Source organism: Gopherus evgoodei, chromosome 6 (genome assembly GCF_007399415.2).
Source record: "Gopherus evgoodei ecotype Sinaloan lineage chromosome 6, rGopEvg1_v1.p, whole genome shotgun sequence".
Classification (NCBI taxonomy): domain Eukaryota; kingdom Metazoa; phylum Chordata; order Testudines; family Testudinidae; genus Gopherus; species Gopherus evgoodei.
In genome coordinates this window covers 6,594,012-6,613,189 of record NC_044327.1, presented here as the reverse complement: position 1 = coordinate 6,613,189, position 19,178 = coordinate 6,594,012, and the positions used below count along the sequence as shown (strand labels likewise).

Below are 19,178 nucleotides of genomic sequence, written 5' to 3'. Positions count from 1 at the left end.
TATAATACCTTGATTTGTCATCTTAAATGTGCATATATCAGCCAGGATTTAAGTTCCTTGAATATCAAGCAAGATTCACATACTGTAGTATCATCAGCATGTTGACATTTAACTGAGGTAGACAGCAAGTTGTCATCATATATTAGTGATGACAAAATGAAGGGAAAAGATGAGGTGCTAAAAAGCACTAAAGGCAGCCAAAGCCAATAGCAAACACCATGTCTTTTTCTTTTTTAATTTTTTTGTTTTTATCGCCTCCATTTTCTCTTTTCACCCATCTCAAATAGAAGATGCGTGCAAAGAAAGGTTCAACAATCCATTTAAATCATAACATGATTTTGGATATTCAAGAGCAAATTTAAAAAAAGCCAACCCCCGCATCCCCGCCTCCCCCCCAAAAAACCCCACAAAACCCAACTCTATCTTATATTTATAAAGGCAAAACCAGTGATGTGCACTTTAAGCACTGATACAACAACACAAAACTGACAGACTCTGCAAAACCCATTAACCAAAAGCATTCAAATGAAAAAATCCCATCGTCTTCCTACACATGTATAAGCACTCAAAATTGTATGCACATATATTTGCATGATCAGAAAATGGAGACTATATTAATGGAGGCCATTTCAAAATATGTCCCAATACACATTATGTAAACATACGAAGGAACGCTTTTTCTATTAATTTTATTTTCAAGTATTCAGAAAGTTAGAATGTTTGCTATTTTGCTTCAAAAATATTTCTTTCCTCCAGCTAGAAAGTACTGAATTCCCACAGAATGGCTTGAGGATTTTGAGTTTTCTAGCAGCACTAATTTCATACAATGAAAATATTTTCAAACAATTCACCTTGTAGCTTGTGATATCCGGTGTTAAAAATACTCACAAATTCCAAACATTTGGGGTAAAAAAAAAATTGTACAGATTTTTATGGCCCCATGCTACTGTTTTGTTTTGTCTTAAACTTAATGGTACAAACTTGTGAGAAAGAATAGTTACTGCTTTCATCTAAATACTTGAATTACCATCCATATTCAGGTAAAATTTTAAGTGTAAAAATTATCCAGTTATGACATACACTTTGGATTTCCACTTTTAAACAAATTGCTACTGAAAACCTAAGGGTTTTTTTTGCAGTGGTAAATTACTTTGATGTAGCTGCACTGATGCAAACCCTGTTTAAATGTGTTGCACGGGTACATAAAGTAGGGCTTACAACAGTGCAACTTACCCGACGTTCAAATACTGCTATGTACACAAAACCTACGTGAAAAAACATTACTCAGTGCTGGTCACCCAAGTGTTGACTATTCCTGGTTTCTTCATCTTGACCCTAATGGAAAGCCTTTTTTCCCAAAACTGAAAAGTAAAATAGTTGGAAATATATATCATTATACATAGTGCAGTTAAAGCAATACTGAAGTGTTTTTTCCTCTATTTGTGCAATATGAATTGTGCACAGCAGTAAAATTCACTGTGTTAACTGTAATGCTGTCTTTGGGTTTCTTCTTGCATAGGCAGATATGAAAAACTATTGTTATTTAAAAATACTCAGACCTACCACAGTGAGAATTAAGCTGTTTGATAAACTATATATTGAAGTATCTTAACGCGTCAAGCTAATCTGAATTCTTTTTTTGTTTGACGTCCTGACATCACTTAAATAGAACTTCCCTTTCACAAACCACACACGAAGAGGTGTTTTATAACTAGCATTATCTTGCATTACATACAATTGCTCATTGGGCGTAAGCAAATGTAGGTAATTTATCACATCATAAATCTAACCTCTTCAATATTTAAGCGTATGTAACACACAAATTAAAAATTCCAGTTAAGCATCACCACATTTTAACCCCTCACATTTGCATAAAATAATTGACTACAAGCTATTAAATTGCAAAAACTGAAAGTTTATACAGGTGCTTTACTACGTCATACTGTGTCATGGGTCCCTTTGTTCAGCTTTCTACATAAACGTCTGAGTCATGGTTGTTTCCACTGATTATCTATTCAGTCTCTGCGTTATCACTTCTCGGTACATGATAGAGATGTATATTAGCAGCAGAAAGATGACAAAGAAATCATCTAAAAATCCCAGAATTCCAAAGAGGGCTTCAGGAAGAAAATCCAGAGGTGAAGCCAGATAGAGCAGAGCTCCTAGCAGGCAGAGGAATATTCTCAGACGGAACATCCAGAAAAGGCCCCCTACAGTAAACATCTCCCTGAAAGCATGCCGCAGTAAAGTGGGTAAATCCATAATTCTTTCCATAATCTATGAACAAACAAAACAGAAATAATTAATCTTTTGCAACATCATACAAAATGCCAACATAAATACTTCCTAAATGGAATTTTTTTGTTTTTGCTTAAAGTACAACAATGATACTATCACATTCACCAGTTTTGGAATCCATTATGTCACATGACAAAGTTTATAGATGTGGTACTTGAAACCATAGTATAACGAATTCATGAAAGATTTTAACTGCCAAGACACCTATTGGGCAAGAAACACAGCAAAACGAGCATCATAGAGGTTCCTAATTGACACAGAAGACAACTTATGATTCATCAAGTAGCAACAGCAAGCAGTGGAGAAACTATTCTGGATCCATTTCTTACAGATAAGTAATAACTGATTAAGGATATAACAATAATAGAGAAGTTTGGAATCAATGGTTACAAGTTATATTAGTTTAGTACAATAAAGAAATGGGCTTGAACTCATTAAAGCAAGGAGAAGGCTCACAGAATGCAGGGGTATATATTTAAGAAAAGGTAAATCAACAAAAACATATTTCAGGAAAGCAGAATGCAATGGAAGAAAGTATGGAAAAATCTAAGAATATGGAAGAAAACTGGGGATTCCTATGAGATGCCATAATTAAGCTGCAACAGATTACATTTCCTCTGAAAAAGAATAATGCAATATACAAGCTGTGGCTAAATGTGTCTTTTCAAGGGACTGTTCAAGCTTTAAGATTAGAAAAACAAAATAAAACCAGCCAAGGCTCCTTCTTATTTTTTATTCTGTGGCTTCATCCACACTAATTAGCTATGGTTCAGTGGGAGCCATTTTTTAATTTTAACACTGTTTCAATAATGGCTCCTTTCCCAAAACAGACAGAGCCACAGAATAGAAAACTAAAAGGAGACATGGACCAAACTTAAAAAAAATACTTGAGAGAGTAAGGGTAGTCTTATGATTAAGGCAATGGACTGTGTGCAACATCCACAGGCAGGATGTCTAGGTTCAATTCCTGGGTCCGCCATGGACTTCCTGTGTGACCTTGGGCAAGTCATTGAAGGCCTAATCCAAAACCCACTGAAGTCAATGGGAGACTCAATCTCAGTGGCCTTTGGACCAGGCTTTCAATCTCTGTACCTGTAAAATGGGGATAATACTTCCTTTCTCTCATATTGTCAGGGTCGTCTATTTAGATTGTAAACTCTTTGGGGTAGGGTCCCTAGTAAGAAACAAATGAGATATGTGCAGGAAGGACCCCACTGAAATCACTGGGATTTGCCTGGGCACATCTCATTTGTAGGATTAGGGTCTGCGTTTACAAACTGTGCCTAGCAAATGTGACAACAGTAGCTTGCAAGGTGTACATTCTAACATTCTTACAACTCTAATTATGACACTCAGGGTTTGGCTACACTTGCAGCTGTACAGCGCTGGGAGTTAAATCTGTCTTCACACAGCTGAGTAGGGAAAGCGCTGCAGTCTGTCCACACTGACAACTACCAGTGCACTGTCGTGGCCACATTTGCAGCATCTGCAGCGGCACTGGGAGCAGTGCATTATGGGTAGCTATCCCAGCGTTCAAGTGGCTGCAACGTGCTTTTCAAAAGGGAGGCTGGGGTGGAGTGTGACAGGGAGTGTGGAGGAGAAAGAGTGGATTTTTGGAGCCGACACTGTGTCAGCAGCTGCCTTGCAAGTTCTGACCCCCTCCCTCACCCCTCTCTCACTCACTGAAAACAAACAGCAGCTGTTTTTTTCCCCTCACAGACAAGATAAGAAGCCGCGCCAAAACGGATCCTCCCCTCCCTCTGCGCTGCTTCTCTCCTCAAGCCCCCTCCCTTCTCCTCTCTTCAAGCAAACACTAACTCTGGGCGTTCCAAAGGGAGCCACCTGCCTCTGCTCATTCACAGCAAACAGTAGCTGTGTTTGTTTTTTTGATAACCAGCTTCGGAGCCTGGACTTCACAACAAAACAAAGAGAGTAATCTTCACTTAAAAGGACTATGGGAAGCTTCCAGAGGTCAGTCACAGCGTACTAAGATTATTCTTTGTTTACACTGGCACCCCAGTGCTGCAGCAGCAGCGCTATACTCTTTATTCCTCTTGGGGAGGTGGAGTACAGGCAGCGCTGTAGCCACGGAGATACAGCGCTGTATGTGCCTTGCCAGTGTGGACGGGGAGTGAGTTACAGCGCTATAAAGCCACCACCAGCGCTGTAACTCTCAAGTGTAGCCAAGGCCTCAGTTATAGAAATAACACTCTCAGAGAGAAAAGTTTAGAGAACAAAATAGAGAAGGCACACATAACTCATTAGGAAATTGAGGGAGCGTAGAACTCAAAATACATTTTCAAAAGAAAGGGAGCAATATCAACGCAGAAAAAACCAAAGCTAAATTCTCCTGATCAGTTCATAGAACCATAGAATATCAGGGTTGGAAGGGACCTCAGGAGGTCATCTAGTCCAACCCCCTGCTCAAAGCAGGATCAATCCCCAGATTTTTACCCCAGTTGCCTAAATGGCCCCCTCCAGGATTGAATTCACAACCCTGGGTTCAGCAGGCCAATGCTCAAACCAGTTCTGGGTCTTTATATACTGGGAGCAAAAAAGGAAATATTTTTCTTTACAAGCCACATATTTCTTTACTCGTTAATTATGAATAAGTTAGGCCCTGAATCAGGAAAGCACTTAAGTACATGTTGTGACAGACCCAGGCCAGTGGGGTACAGGAGTCTGGTAGAAGGCAAATATACTGGTAACTGGGTGAGTAGTTTTCTGTTCCCTGAGTGACTAGAGCAGGGGCTGCACTAGAGTAATCAGGAACCTGCTAGAACCAATTCAGGCAGACAGGCTGATTAGATCACCTGCAGCCAATCAGGCAGGTTAATCAGGGCTTCTGGGTTTAAAAAGCTCACTCCAGTCAGGGAGGGGGAGAGCCAGAGGAGAGGAAGTGCGTGTGAGGAGCTGGGAGCAAGAGGCACAAGGAGCTGAGAGTGAGAGGGTGTGCTGCTGGAGGACTAAGGAGTACAAGCGTTATCAGACACCAGGAGGAAGATCCTGTGGTGAGGATAAAGAAGGTGTTTGGAGGAGGCCATGGGGAAAGTAGCCCAGGGAGTTGTAGCTGTCATGCAGCTGTTACAGGAGGTACTATAGACAGCTGCAATCCACAGGGCCCTGGGCTGGAACCCAGAGTAGAGGGTGGGCCCGGGTTCCCCCCAAACCTCCCAACTCCTGATCAGACACAGGAGGAGTTGACCCAGACTGTGGGGAAGGTCACTGAGGTGAGCAAATCTGCCAATAAGCACAGGACCCGCCAAGGTAGAGGAGGAACTTTGTCACAACGTTTAACCACCCTTCCTGAATAAAGGATGCTCTTCTGAATCAGGGCTTTAATCAGTACCATGTCATTACAACAGAAATGCAAGGTTAAAGGAGTAGTTAAAAATAAATGTTTTTATGCTTAAGCTGCAGGAACTTGTATTTACTAAACAAAACCTGTGTAGTTCCCATGCGTTATAAACAGAAAATAAACACCTACAAGAAAATATCACATTATAAAACAGCGTTAGTCTTTTGCTAGTTTATTGACTCTTCACGCCCCCATAACCTTACTTACAGATCTGGGCTGTCCTGAGAATCTCCGGTTGTAATCATTAACATCTTGAAGCACTTGTGCTGCATCCTGCTGATCTTCACCAAAGAGTGGTAAAAACAATGTTACCTGTGCACAACAGCAAGAAGTCACTTCACGCCCAACAGTTCTTACAAATATGAAATTGCAAATTTATAAATGAAACAATAGTAATTCAGTGCTAAACTTCATTCTTTAAGTACAATTCATTACTGTAGACCAAACTTGGTACAACTTTAGATATATATGGCCTTGTTTCTAAGTATTTACCTAAAAATCAGTAGTTAATACTTGCCTTGTATTTACTTAGGGCTTGGCTACACTCAAAACTGCAAAGCGCTGCCGTGGCAGCGCTGCCGTGGGAGCGCTTTGAAGTGCGAGTGTGGTCGCAGTGCCAGTGCTGGGAGAGAGCTCTCCCAGCGCTGCAGGTACTCCATCTCCCCACGGGGATTAGCTTGCAGCGCTGGGAGCCGCGCTCCTAGCGCTGGGGCACTGTTTACACTGGCGCTTGCAGCGCTGTAACTTGCTGCGCTCAGGGGGGTGTTTTTTTCACACCCGAGTGAGAAAGTTGCAGCGCTGTAAATAACCAGTGTAGCCAAGGTCTTAGATACAGTTACCAAGTCTTAAAGAATGAACACTTTAAGATACTATAAAAAGGATACAGAAAGCTATTTTCAAAAATATTTTACTAAGGACAACGTACAAGAACTCAGTCTTTGAAGTAGATCAAAGGTAAAGTTTTCAAAATTGCGTAAGTGACTTAGGAACTCAAGTCTCATTTTCAGAGCTGACTTAGGCACTTAGATGCTTGGGGGTTTTGAAACTTTCATCTCAAAAATCAGACAAATGCTTCTGTCATCATTACTGATGATCTTGCATTGAAGCACAAAAGCAGCGAAGTTTGAGCTCACTGTATATCCACTTACAGCACAGTGGCTGAGGGCCTTCACCAACACTGTTCCTCGAAAGTGCACCGGCCTAGGGGGAGTTTGCTGCCACCTGCTTTGTGATCATGGCTATCACGGTAATGCTCAGAGTGAGTCTCCAAGCCCTATCCCATTAAGGTTCCCCTTGACTGCAAAGCTGGTGATGACAATGGGAAGCTTTGAGGGTAAGGTGATTAAACTGGAGAAAGTGGGCAGGACAAGAAAAAAGGATAGTGTTGGCTTTTGCAAAAGTAATGAATGGAGGATTCTCCTCCTAAAGAAAAATATAGTATGGGGAATTAATTCTGCCACAAGTATCTAAAATACACAATATAACATACATACACGTGTACATTTTATCTATATACAGAAAACTATTGTAATTTTACCCATATGTGGTGATGATAGTCATGTGATAAACTGCAGAACCTTATGCTAAAGTGTATCACATTGCTTTGCAATATTTCATCTTTGAAACCTTACCATGTACTCTGCCACTAATCCATCGAGCAGTTGAAAACACCTACCTCCTCTCCTTTTTTTAAACAGCAACTTGCCAAAGGACAGTTTGCTTCCCCCCTCCCCAAATATGAAATCCTCCTTCCACTGCATAGGCTGAGCAACACTCAGTCCCAGATCAATGACAGGCTTAAGGGCCAGTGCCAGTCCTCAAATCCTCCCAGTGGGCCAATAATGTCACTCATGCCACCCAAAACCCACCCCCAAAAACTCCACCCCCCAGCCTGCCTAAGGCTCTGGGAGTTTGGATTGGGGAGGAGTTCTGGACTGAGAACTGGTTAAAAGACAGAGAATAAAGGATAGGAATAAATGGTAAATTTTCAGAATGGAGGGGGTAACTAGTAGTGTTCCCCAAGGGTCAGTCCTAGGACCAATTTATTCAATTTATTCATAAATGATCTAGAGAGAGGGGTAAACAGTGAGGTGGCAAAGTTTGCAGATGATAGTAAAATGCTCAAGATAGTTAAGACCAAAGCAGACTGTGAAGAACTTCAAAAAGATCTCACAAAAGTAAGCGATTGGGCAACAAAATGGCAAATGAAATTTAATGTGGATAAGTGTAAAGTAATGCACATTGGGAAAAATAACCCCAACGATACATACAATATGATGGGGGCTAATTTAGCTGCAACTAATCAGGAAAGAGATCTTAAGAGTCATCGTGGATAGTTCTCTGAAGATGTCCACGCAGTTTGCAGCGGCCATTAAAAAAGCAAACAGGATGTTAGGAAAACAACAAGGATTCCGGTGGCACCTTAAAGACTAATAGATTTATTCGGGCATAAGATTTTGTGGGTAAAAAACCTCACTTCTTCAGATGCATGGAGTGAAAATGACAGATCATGTGTTATTATATAATGCCTGCAAGAGAAAGGAGTTACCTCACAAGTGGCGAATCAGTGTTGACAGGGCCAATTCGATCAGGGTGGATGTAGTCTACTCCCAATAATAGATGAGGTGGTGTCAATTCCAGGAGAGGCAGAGCTGCTTCTGTAATGAGCCAGCCACTCCCAGTCCCTATTCAAGCCCAAATTAATGGTGTTAAATTTGCAAATGAATTTTAGTTCTACCGTTTCTCTTTGAAGTCTGTTTCTGAAGTTTTTTGGTTCAAGTATGGCAACTTTTAAATCTGTTATAGAATGTCCAGGGAGATTGAAGTGTTCTCCTGCTGGCTTTTGTATGTTACCATTCCTGATGTCCGATTTGTGTCCATTTATTCTTTTTTTGTAGAGACTATCCAGTTTGGCCAATGTACATGGCAGAGGGGCATGGCTGGCACATGATGGCATATATCACATTAATAGATGTGCAAGTGAATGAGCCCTTGATGGTGTGGCTGATGTGGTTGAGTCCTTCTGGGGCACCTGGCATTGGCCACTGTCCATAGACAGAATACTGGGCTGCATGGACCTTTTGTCTGACCCAGTATGGCCATTCTTATGTTCTTAAGGGGTAGGGGATTGGGGTGCAGGCTCTGGGAGGGAGTTTGGGTGCTGGATGCAGGCTCTGGGCTGGGGCAGGGGTGTGGGTGCAGGAGGAGGGAATGGGTTGCAGGCTCTGGGAGGGTGTTTGGGGTTGGAGGGGGTATGTGGGGAAGGGGTGCAGGCTCTGGGAGGGGGTATGGGGAAGGGGTGAAGGCTCTGGGAGGGGCTTTGGGGTAGGAGGGAGGGGTATAGACTTTGGGAGGGGGTCAGAGAGTGCAATGCTTACCTGTGGCTCCAAGGGGGGACAGGATGGGGGGCCTCTGTGCGTTGCTGCCCCCAGGCACTGTCCCTGCAGTTTCCCATTGGCCACAGGGGCACTTGGGGTGGGGGCAGCACTTGGAGGCACAGCCCCACCCTGCCTCAGGGGCCGCAGGGAGGGGCTGGTAGACACACGGAGTGAGAAGACAGATGCCAGTCAGCTCCACTGCACTGCTGGGGCCCCAGGCCATTTTAAATTGCCTGGGGGGGCAGGAGAGCGCCCAGGGGTGGCAAGTGGCGCCAAGGGAGAGACCCAGCCCCAAAACTGCTGGAGCCCAGGCCACATTGTGGAGGTTTGCGGGCCACAAATGGCCTGCGGGCCGTGAGTTTCAGATCCCTGCTTAAGATGAAATAGATCACTTTCCATGGCTAGTTATGGGTGCTTTAGTCCACTGGAAAGAGAAGTGTACAGGATAATACTGGCCCTTTGAGCTATAAAAGAGGATGCCTGGGGAAGAAAGAGATTTGGTGAGGGAGCTCTCTGCAGCTCTCCCTGGAACTAGGGAGGAATTATCAGGGAGCCAGTAGAGGGGTTAGCCAGTGCCAGGAGGCTGAAAAGGGTGGAGACCCGGGAAGACTGGCTGACCTTCCTGAGATGAAGGGCCACAGCCAGGAGACTGATTATGGTTCTGGGAGAAGGCTGAAGGCAGAAGAGCAGCAAGAGGGGTTAGCTGGCTGGTAACCCCAAGTCAGAGCCAGGGCTAGAGGCGCCTGAAGGCTAGGGAACAGCAGAAGGAGTTGCCTCTAAGCCAGAGTGCCATAGCCAAGGGCCAGAGAGGGCTGATGGTGGGGGAGTGCCAGAGGAGCTTATCTACTGTCATCTCCAGAGGTGGAGAGCTGGACCCACAGGATGTGAGATGATCAGCAGGAGTGAGGGATGCTCTCCTGGTAAAGACCATCTCTCAGCAGTCAGGCTGTGAGGGTTCCCACTGGAAGAGCAGGGTTGCACTCCAGCTGGAAAGGCAGGATTGGCTGTCCAGAGACAAAACAGGACAGTGTCTGGATATGGCTGAAGGTGCCATCGTGTGGTACACGGGACATCATGAGATGAGATGTCGGGTGATCGTAATGATTATGTGCACTGGGAATAATGAATATATTTTATTTTGCACATGGTTTAATAAATCAATCAATCAATCCCAAGGAGGGGTGTTATTGAGAGAGAAGAACCTTAGAAGTGAAGTTATTTGGTTACCTGAGAGGGGAAACTGAGGCAGGACACACATGCCATGGCTTGCATGGGGGGTGGGCACTCTAGGTGGAGCTGCTCTATGATAAGGAGATTCCAAGGTTTTCTGATGTAATGTAATACTTGCTACTAGCCCTGGAAGGGCTCAGGATACTGGATCTTAAAACAGTCAAATGGGAAATCATTTTTAGGGCACTGTTAGAGGTTTTTAAAAGCAAATCTGTTAAAATCTTCCAGTCCTGGCCTCATACTCAGGAAACTTGGGGATTCAATTCCTGCCCTGCCACAGACCTCCTATGTGACCTTCAGCAAGCCTGTCTGTGTTTTAGCTCCCCAAATGTGAAGTGAGGATCTCATCACTTCCCAAACACAGGGGTGAGGATAAATACCTCAGTATTTGGGAAGCACTGAAACACTAATAAGATAAATAATTGGACTCATGGTAATGGAGGCATTTTGGCTTTACAGGTGAAGGAATACAACAAATACTCAAAATACTACTTTAAAACGTCTCTAAAATATTTCTAACAATTTTTGTGAGAAGTATGCACCCTAAACAGAATACATAGCAAAATGCTGTAAAGATTTTACTGGCGCTGGCTTGGGATGACCCATATAACTCACTCGTAGCTCATGAGTAGTGCAGCCATCTCAAACTCAGGATGTTAAATACCACGGCATCATGTCTGTAATAATGAAAGGCCCTGAACTTTTAAACACTTTATATGCCTAACTTTAAGTATGCAATATAACCCTAACCATTTAAAATCAAGAGTCAGACCATCCAAAAATCGTGAGATTTCTTTTTTAAAAAAAAAAAGCATTAGACTTGTGTTGTTTTTTTAAAATTTGCTTTCTTGTTTTTAAGCCTTTGGAGGAAGCACTTGCCACCAAAAATACAAGTGATCATTTCATGTTCAAAATTCAAACTTAAAGCACATGCAGAAATGCAGACCTCCCCGCTGGTTGCTCAGAAAGACACTCTGCTAACCCCTTCCAATCTCTTGGGTGGTGGTGTGGATGTGTGTCTAGCTGACAGAAGACTTTCACTTCCCCCCCACCTTATTGCTATCCTGTCTGTCTCTCCTCCGTTCCCCTTATAGTTATTGTGTCTCCTCGCCCTCCCCACTCCCTTTCTGGTCTCCCTCTCACTTCCCCACTAAGACTCTTGTCCCACTCACACACACTCCCCACCACCAGTTCTTCTGTCCCTCACTTGCCTGCCTATATCCCTCCCCTTCCCCTTATAGAGCCTTACCATTCTTCCTGTCTCTCTCTGCCATCCCTCACTTAGTTTTAGAGGTAAGCATGAGAGTGCATGTTTTCAGAATCCAGGCCTAAATTTGGAATCAGAACTATTGGGTCTTTGATGATATAAAGTGTTACCCTTTGTCTGCAGATTGGGCAACGGATAGCACCGAGCCACGAGCCATACCTCCAGTACGCAATAATGCAGGCACCTAATGGAGGTAAATATCAAAAGCTGTAATGATTAAAATTTTAGAATGTTAGATGTTTTTGATTTAAAACAATTATTTCAGCAAGAAAAATGGTAACATAATATTAAAATATTAGGCACAAGTACTTTAGGCATAACTGACTGTTTTTTATATATTATTAACTTCAGAAACTAAAATCAAATTTATCCAAATTCCAAATTTGATTAATAAATTCTGATCCAAGTCAATTTCAACATTAACTTCAATAGCAGGGTGGATAAACAAATAAAAAAATTGAGTTTATATTTTAAAAATAAACCTGTTTAAAATTAAATTTGAAATTGACAACTCTAAACTTTTAAGAATCATTTAAAACAAAAAAAATAATATTAAGCAGTACGTTTGATGCCACTTTTTGAAGAAAGTAAAACCACAGAACTGTGGAAGTCATTGGCTAAGCTGTGTGGGCGAACTGCTGGCCCACCAGCTATTTTAAGTTGACTCTTGAGCTCCGCTCCGGTGCTCCAGCCGGGGAGCAGGGTTGGGGGCCAGAAGCTCTCGGAAGCTGTGGCAGTGCTTTAATGTGGTTGTGTAGTCGCGGCACCAACGCTGGGAGACAGCTCTCTCAGCACTGTTAAAAAAAAACACCTCCATGAGGGAAATAGCTCCCTGTGCTGGTGCACTGTCTACACCGCCACTTTAAAGCGCTGAAACTTTTTCACACTCCTAAGAGAGAAATTTTCAGTGCTGTAAAGCAGTAGTGTAGACAAAGCCTTAGTGTAAAGGCTATGGTTAACTGAAAATCAACATGTTTTATTATCAGGGGGTAGCCGTGTTAGTCTGTATCCACAAAAACAATAAGGAGTCCGGTGGCATCTTAAACACTAATAGATTTATTTGGGCATAAGCTTTCATGGGTAAAAAACCCACTTCAGATGCATGGAGTGAAAATTACGAATGCAGGCATTATTATACTGACACATGAAGAGAAGGGAGTTACCTCACAAGTTTTAATAGCTAACAACCAATGAAAATCAACTTTTCTTTAGGAAAATAACTAAAAAGTACAAATGCAGAACACAATTAGTATAGACAGTAAAGGTTTTCAGCTTACTGATTTGAATTATAATTAAACTGGGTCACTGAAATTGCACTGACTTAAATCAATCCATCCTGGTCAAGAGCATATATCTTAAAAGAGAAGTCAAAAAGCTTCTGCATCATTGTAATTGGAAAATGATTAGTTTACCAAGATAAAGTTTAGCTGAGAAAACTACAGTTTACAAAACTGCCACCTCAGCTCCTCATTTTATTTTAAAAAATGTTTTCATTTAGTTCTGTTTTTCCCAAGTTTAGAAACTTTAAGGATACAGAATCAAATATATTTGCAGACGAGTGGAAATTTTGATTTCAAACCTAGTAGCACAGAAAAAAATATTTAGAATGTAATTTTAGACACTGCTTGTTGTCGTTTTTGCTGATACAGACTAACACGGCTACTGCTCTGAAACCTATTACCAGACACTTTCTCAAGAAGTTATATGGAAAGTTATTTGTTTTTACTAGTGTTATTCCACAAAAAACAGTTTCTCTTCAGATCAAGTTAAGGATACTTTAGAAATGGTTACTCACCCTGTATAGTAACTGTGGTTCTTCAAGACGTGTCCCCTTTTGGTGCTCCACTGGAGGTGTGCTAGCGCCTCTGTGCCTTTGATCAGAGATTTCTCATAGCAGTGTCTGTTTGGCCCGTGCATGTGTGCTACTCAGCCCCGTGCCCTGTACCATTGTTATACAGCACTGGGTGGGGGAACCGTCCTCAGTTCCTTCTCTACCACCAAGCGCCACAGCAGAGAACTCCAAAGTAGAGGGGAAGGAGGGCTGGTACTGGAGCACTTATAGGGATACAAATCTTGAAGAACCTCAGTTACTGCACACTGAGAATAATCATTTTTAATTCTTCCAATAGTGTCCCTATGGGTGCTCCACTCTAGGTGACTACCAAGCAGTTCCCTCTAAGGCAGCGTTGGGCGGGGGGCTTCACAGTCAAATTTAGCACAGAAGAAAGTACAGCTGAGCCAAACAGTATTAGAAGCAGAGTTGTAAGTTACTGTGTAGTGTTCGGCAAATATATGTATAGACACCCAAGTAGCAGCCTCACATATTTCAATAATGGGCATGTTTTTGAGGAATGCTGCAGAGATGGAAATGGACCTTGAATGAGTACCTATGTTCTAAGTGTTTGAATATTACAAGATTTGTAGCAAGAATTACTGCAGCCAGATAGCTACTTAGAAAGTCTTTGCCTACAAACTGAAGACTGTTTTGATCTATCTAGAAGTGAGACAAACAATTTGAGGGTCTTTCTGAAGGGTTTAGTCCTAACCAGACAGAACGCCTGACATCAAGGGTGTGCAACAATGCTTCTTGATTATCTAGGAGAGGTTCAGGGTGGAAAACTGGCAGGTGAATTGATTGGTTAATATGGAACTTGGAAGAAACTTCAGGTAAAAATTTTTGATGAGGTCACAGCATGACATTGTCCTTAAAAAATACTGTGAAAGGGGGGGAATGTCATTAGGGCCCCTGTTTCCCAAACCCATTGCACTGATGTGATGGCTTTCAGAAAAGCTTTCCTTGATAAATGGAGCTGTGAGGAGGGAGCCATCAATTCAAACAGTGGTCTTGCGAGGCATTTAAGGATCAGGTGGAGGTCCCAAACAGGAGTAGGATGTTTGACTGGCAGATAGAGATTTCCTAGTCCCCGGATGAACCTTGCTGTCATGGGATGGGGAAAAATGGAATAACCTTGTATTGGAGAGTGGAAAGCCATGATGGCGACCAGATGGGCTCTAATAGAGCTCAGCAATAGTCCCAAACTTTTTAGTGTTAGGATCTAGTCCAATAAATCTAGCAGCGATGAGGTCATTGGTGGAATATGTCTATGGTCACACCAAGAAAGAAATCTTGTCCATTTCTGAAAGTATGTGTAGCAGGTAGACTCTTTCCTGCTGTGTTATAGAATTCTTTTTATTTCCTCTGAGCAGATTGCCTCTAGTCCCATGAACCATGGGCCAACCACGCTTTGAGACGAAGGACTGCAAGACTGGGGTAAAGGATCATCCTGCCTTCCTGGGAGAGGAGAGGAGAGGAGCAGCAGCATGGAGAGTGATCGGAGAGCAAATGCCAGCTGTATCAGGGTAGGAAAACATATTCGTCTGGGATAGGTTGGAACTATTAGGATGATTCTGGTTTTGTCTTTTTTTTTTAACTTTGAGGAGAACAAGCGGAATTGGTGAGAATATGTACAAGAGTCAATGATCAATGAAAGTGAAAAATACCTCCAGAGATCTGTGACCCAGTCTGCCTCTTGAGCACTGCAAACCAGCTGATTGCTGCAGGCAGGAGGGAGGAGGAGCTTGTGTGCTGAGTCCTTGCTCCTCCCCCTCCTCCCTCCTGAACACTGCAAGCCAGCTGATCACTGCGAGCAGGAGGCGGGGAAGAAAGGGGAAGGTGCTGATACATGGGGTGTGCTGGTGGGTGGGAGGCGCTGGGGGGGCGCAAGGCATAGGGGAGCTGATGGGGGGCTGCCGGCTATGGACAAAGCAGGCAGCCAAATGACATTATAGCAAAGCATTGCACAACTTTAAAAGGAGCATGTTCTGTAATTGAGCAGGGACGTAAGATTGAAACAATGTTAAGCGAGAGGGCATTAAGTGGGGAGTTATTGTACTGGCTGCCCTGTGCTCTAACAACTGAAAACAGTTCTTGATCGGGGGTTTGATCAGTATGGGGGCTGAGTTGAATTGTACTGGCTTTTTTGGAAAGGGATACAAACCTATCCAGAGGAACGTAGACTCTTGCTGCTACTGAATCAAGATAAGCTCCTATAAACTTTAAGTTTTGCACAGTGGTCAAAATGGATTTTTGAACGTTCAGTTGCAGGCCCAACTTGAAGAGATCTATAACCTCAGAAGTCGGGTCAGATGATAGGCCGAAAAGGAGCAGCTGGTACAGAAGGGCTTGTTGATAGACAAAGCTATGCGGGCAGATGAGGGCGAATGAAGGATACCAAGCAGCATATGATGAGGTTCTTTAACTTCCTCGAGTTAATTTCAAGGAGTCAGCAATTCTCTTGACCAGATCATGGAACTGCTTAAATTATCCGCCAAGGAAGGAGGATGACAAACGATAGCTTCATCCGGACAGGAAGAGAAGATATTGGCCACAGGAGAGACTTCATCATTGGCTCAAGCTTCCTGCTCCTCAAAGGCTTCTTCTTGAGGGTTAGGTCTCCTAGAGGGAGCAGGCGATGCAGGTTGCCTCTCTGCAACGGGTGGTGCTTGATGTCTTGGAATATTGTTGACGACAGGCTGCCTAAGGGTCCCAATGTGGCCAAGAAGGTGGTGCATAAGGCATAGACGGCACTCACGGGTGCTCATACCAGAAAGATAGTGCTTGCAATCTTGTGCCACAAGTGGTTATAGGCTCATCAGAGACCTCTGGAAAGGGGCCTCTACAAAAGCGAGGGGAGAGCCCTGAACTGATATTTGGGACACCAAGGCAAAGTCTTCATCAGAATCCTCATCCTCCAACCCACTCTGGAATGGTGGAGTGCCTGAAGAAATCTGAGGTGAAACTGTTGGTATCAGGCAAACTTCAGGCAATCTCGATGTCCTCGGTACCAAGAGAACATAGAAGCTGAGCAACAGAGAATCGGGCATCTCAGATACAGCCAGGTCCCGGGGAAAATGGAAGTCCTGCAGCACCAAGCATACTGTCGGTACCAAGCCTGTAATCTGCACTCAGGTGATGGTGGCTGAGGCTGCTGACAGTACCATAGGTCTTGGGCACTCTGAGAGAGGTGTGGTTGGAGCCCGAATGGGCTTCTTCGGTTCCAGTCAAGCAGAGGAAGAGCTCTTCTTGCCACCTTGGTATGCTAATGGTACCAATGATTTCTCCAGGCCCAAGGCTTTGCTGTCTTTTGGTCTAGTGGTGCCCTGGGTACCTGAGGAACCCAAAGCCTTGTGGGTACGTGACTGGAGAGCAGATGGTGGTGAAGTGGGTGAAGACACCAACCACCTCAGTTTTTTACCTGGTGAGCCTCAGACATGGTCCTTGGAGGACCTATGAGATGGGTCTTGTGTCTTCCTCTTAGATGCCCTGGAGGAGTGTTGCTCAGACAGAGAGGAAGCAATAGAATTGCTGGGAGACTTGCAGACTAGGGGTCCCCTGGGCATGGGTCAGAAGTTGGGCATAGAGAGCTCTCCGTCATGAGGAGATGAAGTTTTATCTCTCTGTTTTTTCTGTCTCTGAATTTCAGTTCCAGGCAGAACTTCCACTCTTGGGTGATGAGTAATTCCACTAGGCAACGGATGCAGCGGGAGTGCCCATTGCTTACTGGGATTGCCTCCTGGCACAACAGACCATGTCTGAAACTGGGAGAACCAGACACAAGCTCCCTCCCAGTGCACAAGAACTACCTTATCTACCAACCAATATCTATCTAAATATATATAAGAATATATTTTTTTTTGACTAGGAAGCTAAAACTACTACTGCTTACTAACTAATTACACTATTGCTAAGAACTACTACAAATAGCTACTAGAATAAGAAATGAAGACAAAGTTGAGGAACCTCAATGGGGACAACTGCCAGAGCTCCGTCTCAGGCTGAAGCGGTTGAGAAGGAACTGAGGGCAATTCGCCTGTGCAGTGCTATACAACAAAGACACAAGGTGACTAGCACATATGCACAGGCCGAATAGACACAGTTATGAGAAATCTCTGATCAAAGGCTCGGGGGGGGGGGGGGGGGGGGTGCTAGTGCACTTACGGAGGAGCACCCATAGGGACACTCCTCCAAGAAGAATCCATAGGTTCTGAGGCTATTCAGAAGAGATGGTGAGGGACAAACTTTTACTTCTAAAGCATGTCAAATAAAATCTCAATCACAATTTCTTTCTAGAAGGTTTCTAATAAACTAAGGTAAACAAGACAACTTCATGCACTACACTGTTACCCAAGAACCTCAGTTTACAAATATTCTTCAGAAACAAGTCATTGGGAGAGTAATTTTCATTAACTTTTGGAGCACTACATATGAGTTGGGTTACCCTTCCCCATTGCATCTTTCCTTCTGCCTCTCCATAACTAAACAAGACCTGTGACAAATCAGGCACGAGTTTGCAACATGTTAAGGAGGAAAAGTGTAATATGTCTGTGCTATATACATATATGTATGCAAAGGCCTTAAGGTACACAGGAGGATGGGCAGTAGCTGTTTGTGCTGCTGTAGCATGGACATTACAGCAACGGAAGGGGCTGTCCCTGTAATAAATCCATCTCTTCAAGAGGCGGTAGCTAGGTTGACAGTGAGGTTGCATCTGTCATGGAGGAGGGCCGACTTCACTACATTGCACAGAGCATGACATTTTTCACAGTCACGAACAAGGTAGCTAAATTGACCTACATTTCAGGTGCAGACAAGCCCTACGTGGCTCTGAAAAGAACACAGCTGGAATACTGTACTTAAACTCGACTACTTCTACTCAAAACCAAGCCTGAGGGCTTGTCTACATGGACACTAAGTTTGCAGCAAGCTGAGGTGTAAATCCACCCTGTACTAGCATGCTGCACACTAAGTATCTGTCTGGCCGCTGCAGCCGTGCATTAACAATTCCCTAGCATTTCTGATCTACCTTGCTCTGAAACAGGGGTAGATCAATGTGGACTAGACTAGGGAACTGTTAGGGCGTGGCAGTAGTGACCAGAGGGACACTACGTGACACGCTAATGAGGGGTAAGTTAACTCCCCAGCTTGCTGTGGACTAAAGGCTGGTCTACACTTAAAACTTAGGCTGACCTTGAAAAGCTGCTCAGGGCTGTGAAAAATTTCACATAGGGTTGCCAGATATCCAGTTTTTGACCGGAACACCCGATTAAAAAGGGTCCCTGGTGGCTCCAGTCAGCCCTGTTAGAAGTCCAGTTGGCAGGCCCCCTACCAAGCTCCTGGAAAGTTGCAACATGTTCCTCCAGCTCCTAGGTGCCGGGACAGCCATGGGGGCTCCGTACTCTCCCTCTCCCTGTGCACCGTCTCCACAGCTCCCACTGGCTGTGAACTGTGGCCAATGGGAACTGCAGGGGCAGCACCTCTGTGTCAGGGGCTTTGAAATGATGAAGGAAGGGGAGGTTCTGTCCTCAGAGAGGTGTCATCTGCTCTGATCATCTCAATGGGGTGTTAACTCTCTAACCTAGTGGTGATAATGATAGTTTAAAGGTTAGAATTTTTAATTTTCTCTGCTGATCATTTTTACTTACCACAGAAAAGATGTCCACAGTTTGTTTCAATGGGAAACGTAGCCTGCTGTAAACAGACTGGACAGGACATGTCAGTATAGAAACGATGTCTATCACCAGCCGATGCATCCTGTTGGGACAAAAAAGAGATACATATTGTTCAGGAATTAACTTCAATTTAGAAGAC

General features: G+C 43.6%; 1 protein-coding gene across 6 annotated transcripts in view; it reads right to left on the bottom strand.

The window, feature by feature from the left end:
- Positions 1-673: 673 nt before the first annotated feature.
- RNF170 (ring finger protein 170) overlaps positions 674-19,178 on the bottom strand; it is a 39,722-nt gene continuing 21,217 nt past the window's right edge. For all 6 annotated transcript variants that reach the window (XM_030566201.1, XM_030566203.1, XM_030566202.1 and 3 more), the window contains 4 exons: positions 19,013-19,121; positions 11,641-11,714; positions 5,864-5,968; positions 674-2,277 (listed from right to left, as the gene is read on the bottom strand). In XM_030566201.1, coding sequence (XP_030422061.1) covers positions 2,008-2,277; positions 5,864-5,968; positions 11,641-11,714; positions 19,013-19,121 — 558 coding nt within the window. In that variant the 3' untranslated portion in view covers positions 674-2,007. The remainder of the gene's footprint in view (positions 2,278-5,863; positions 5,969-11,640; positions 11,715-19,012; positions 19,122-19,178) is intronic.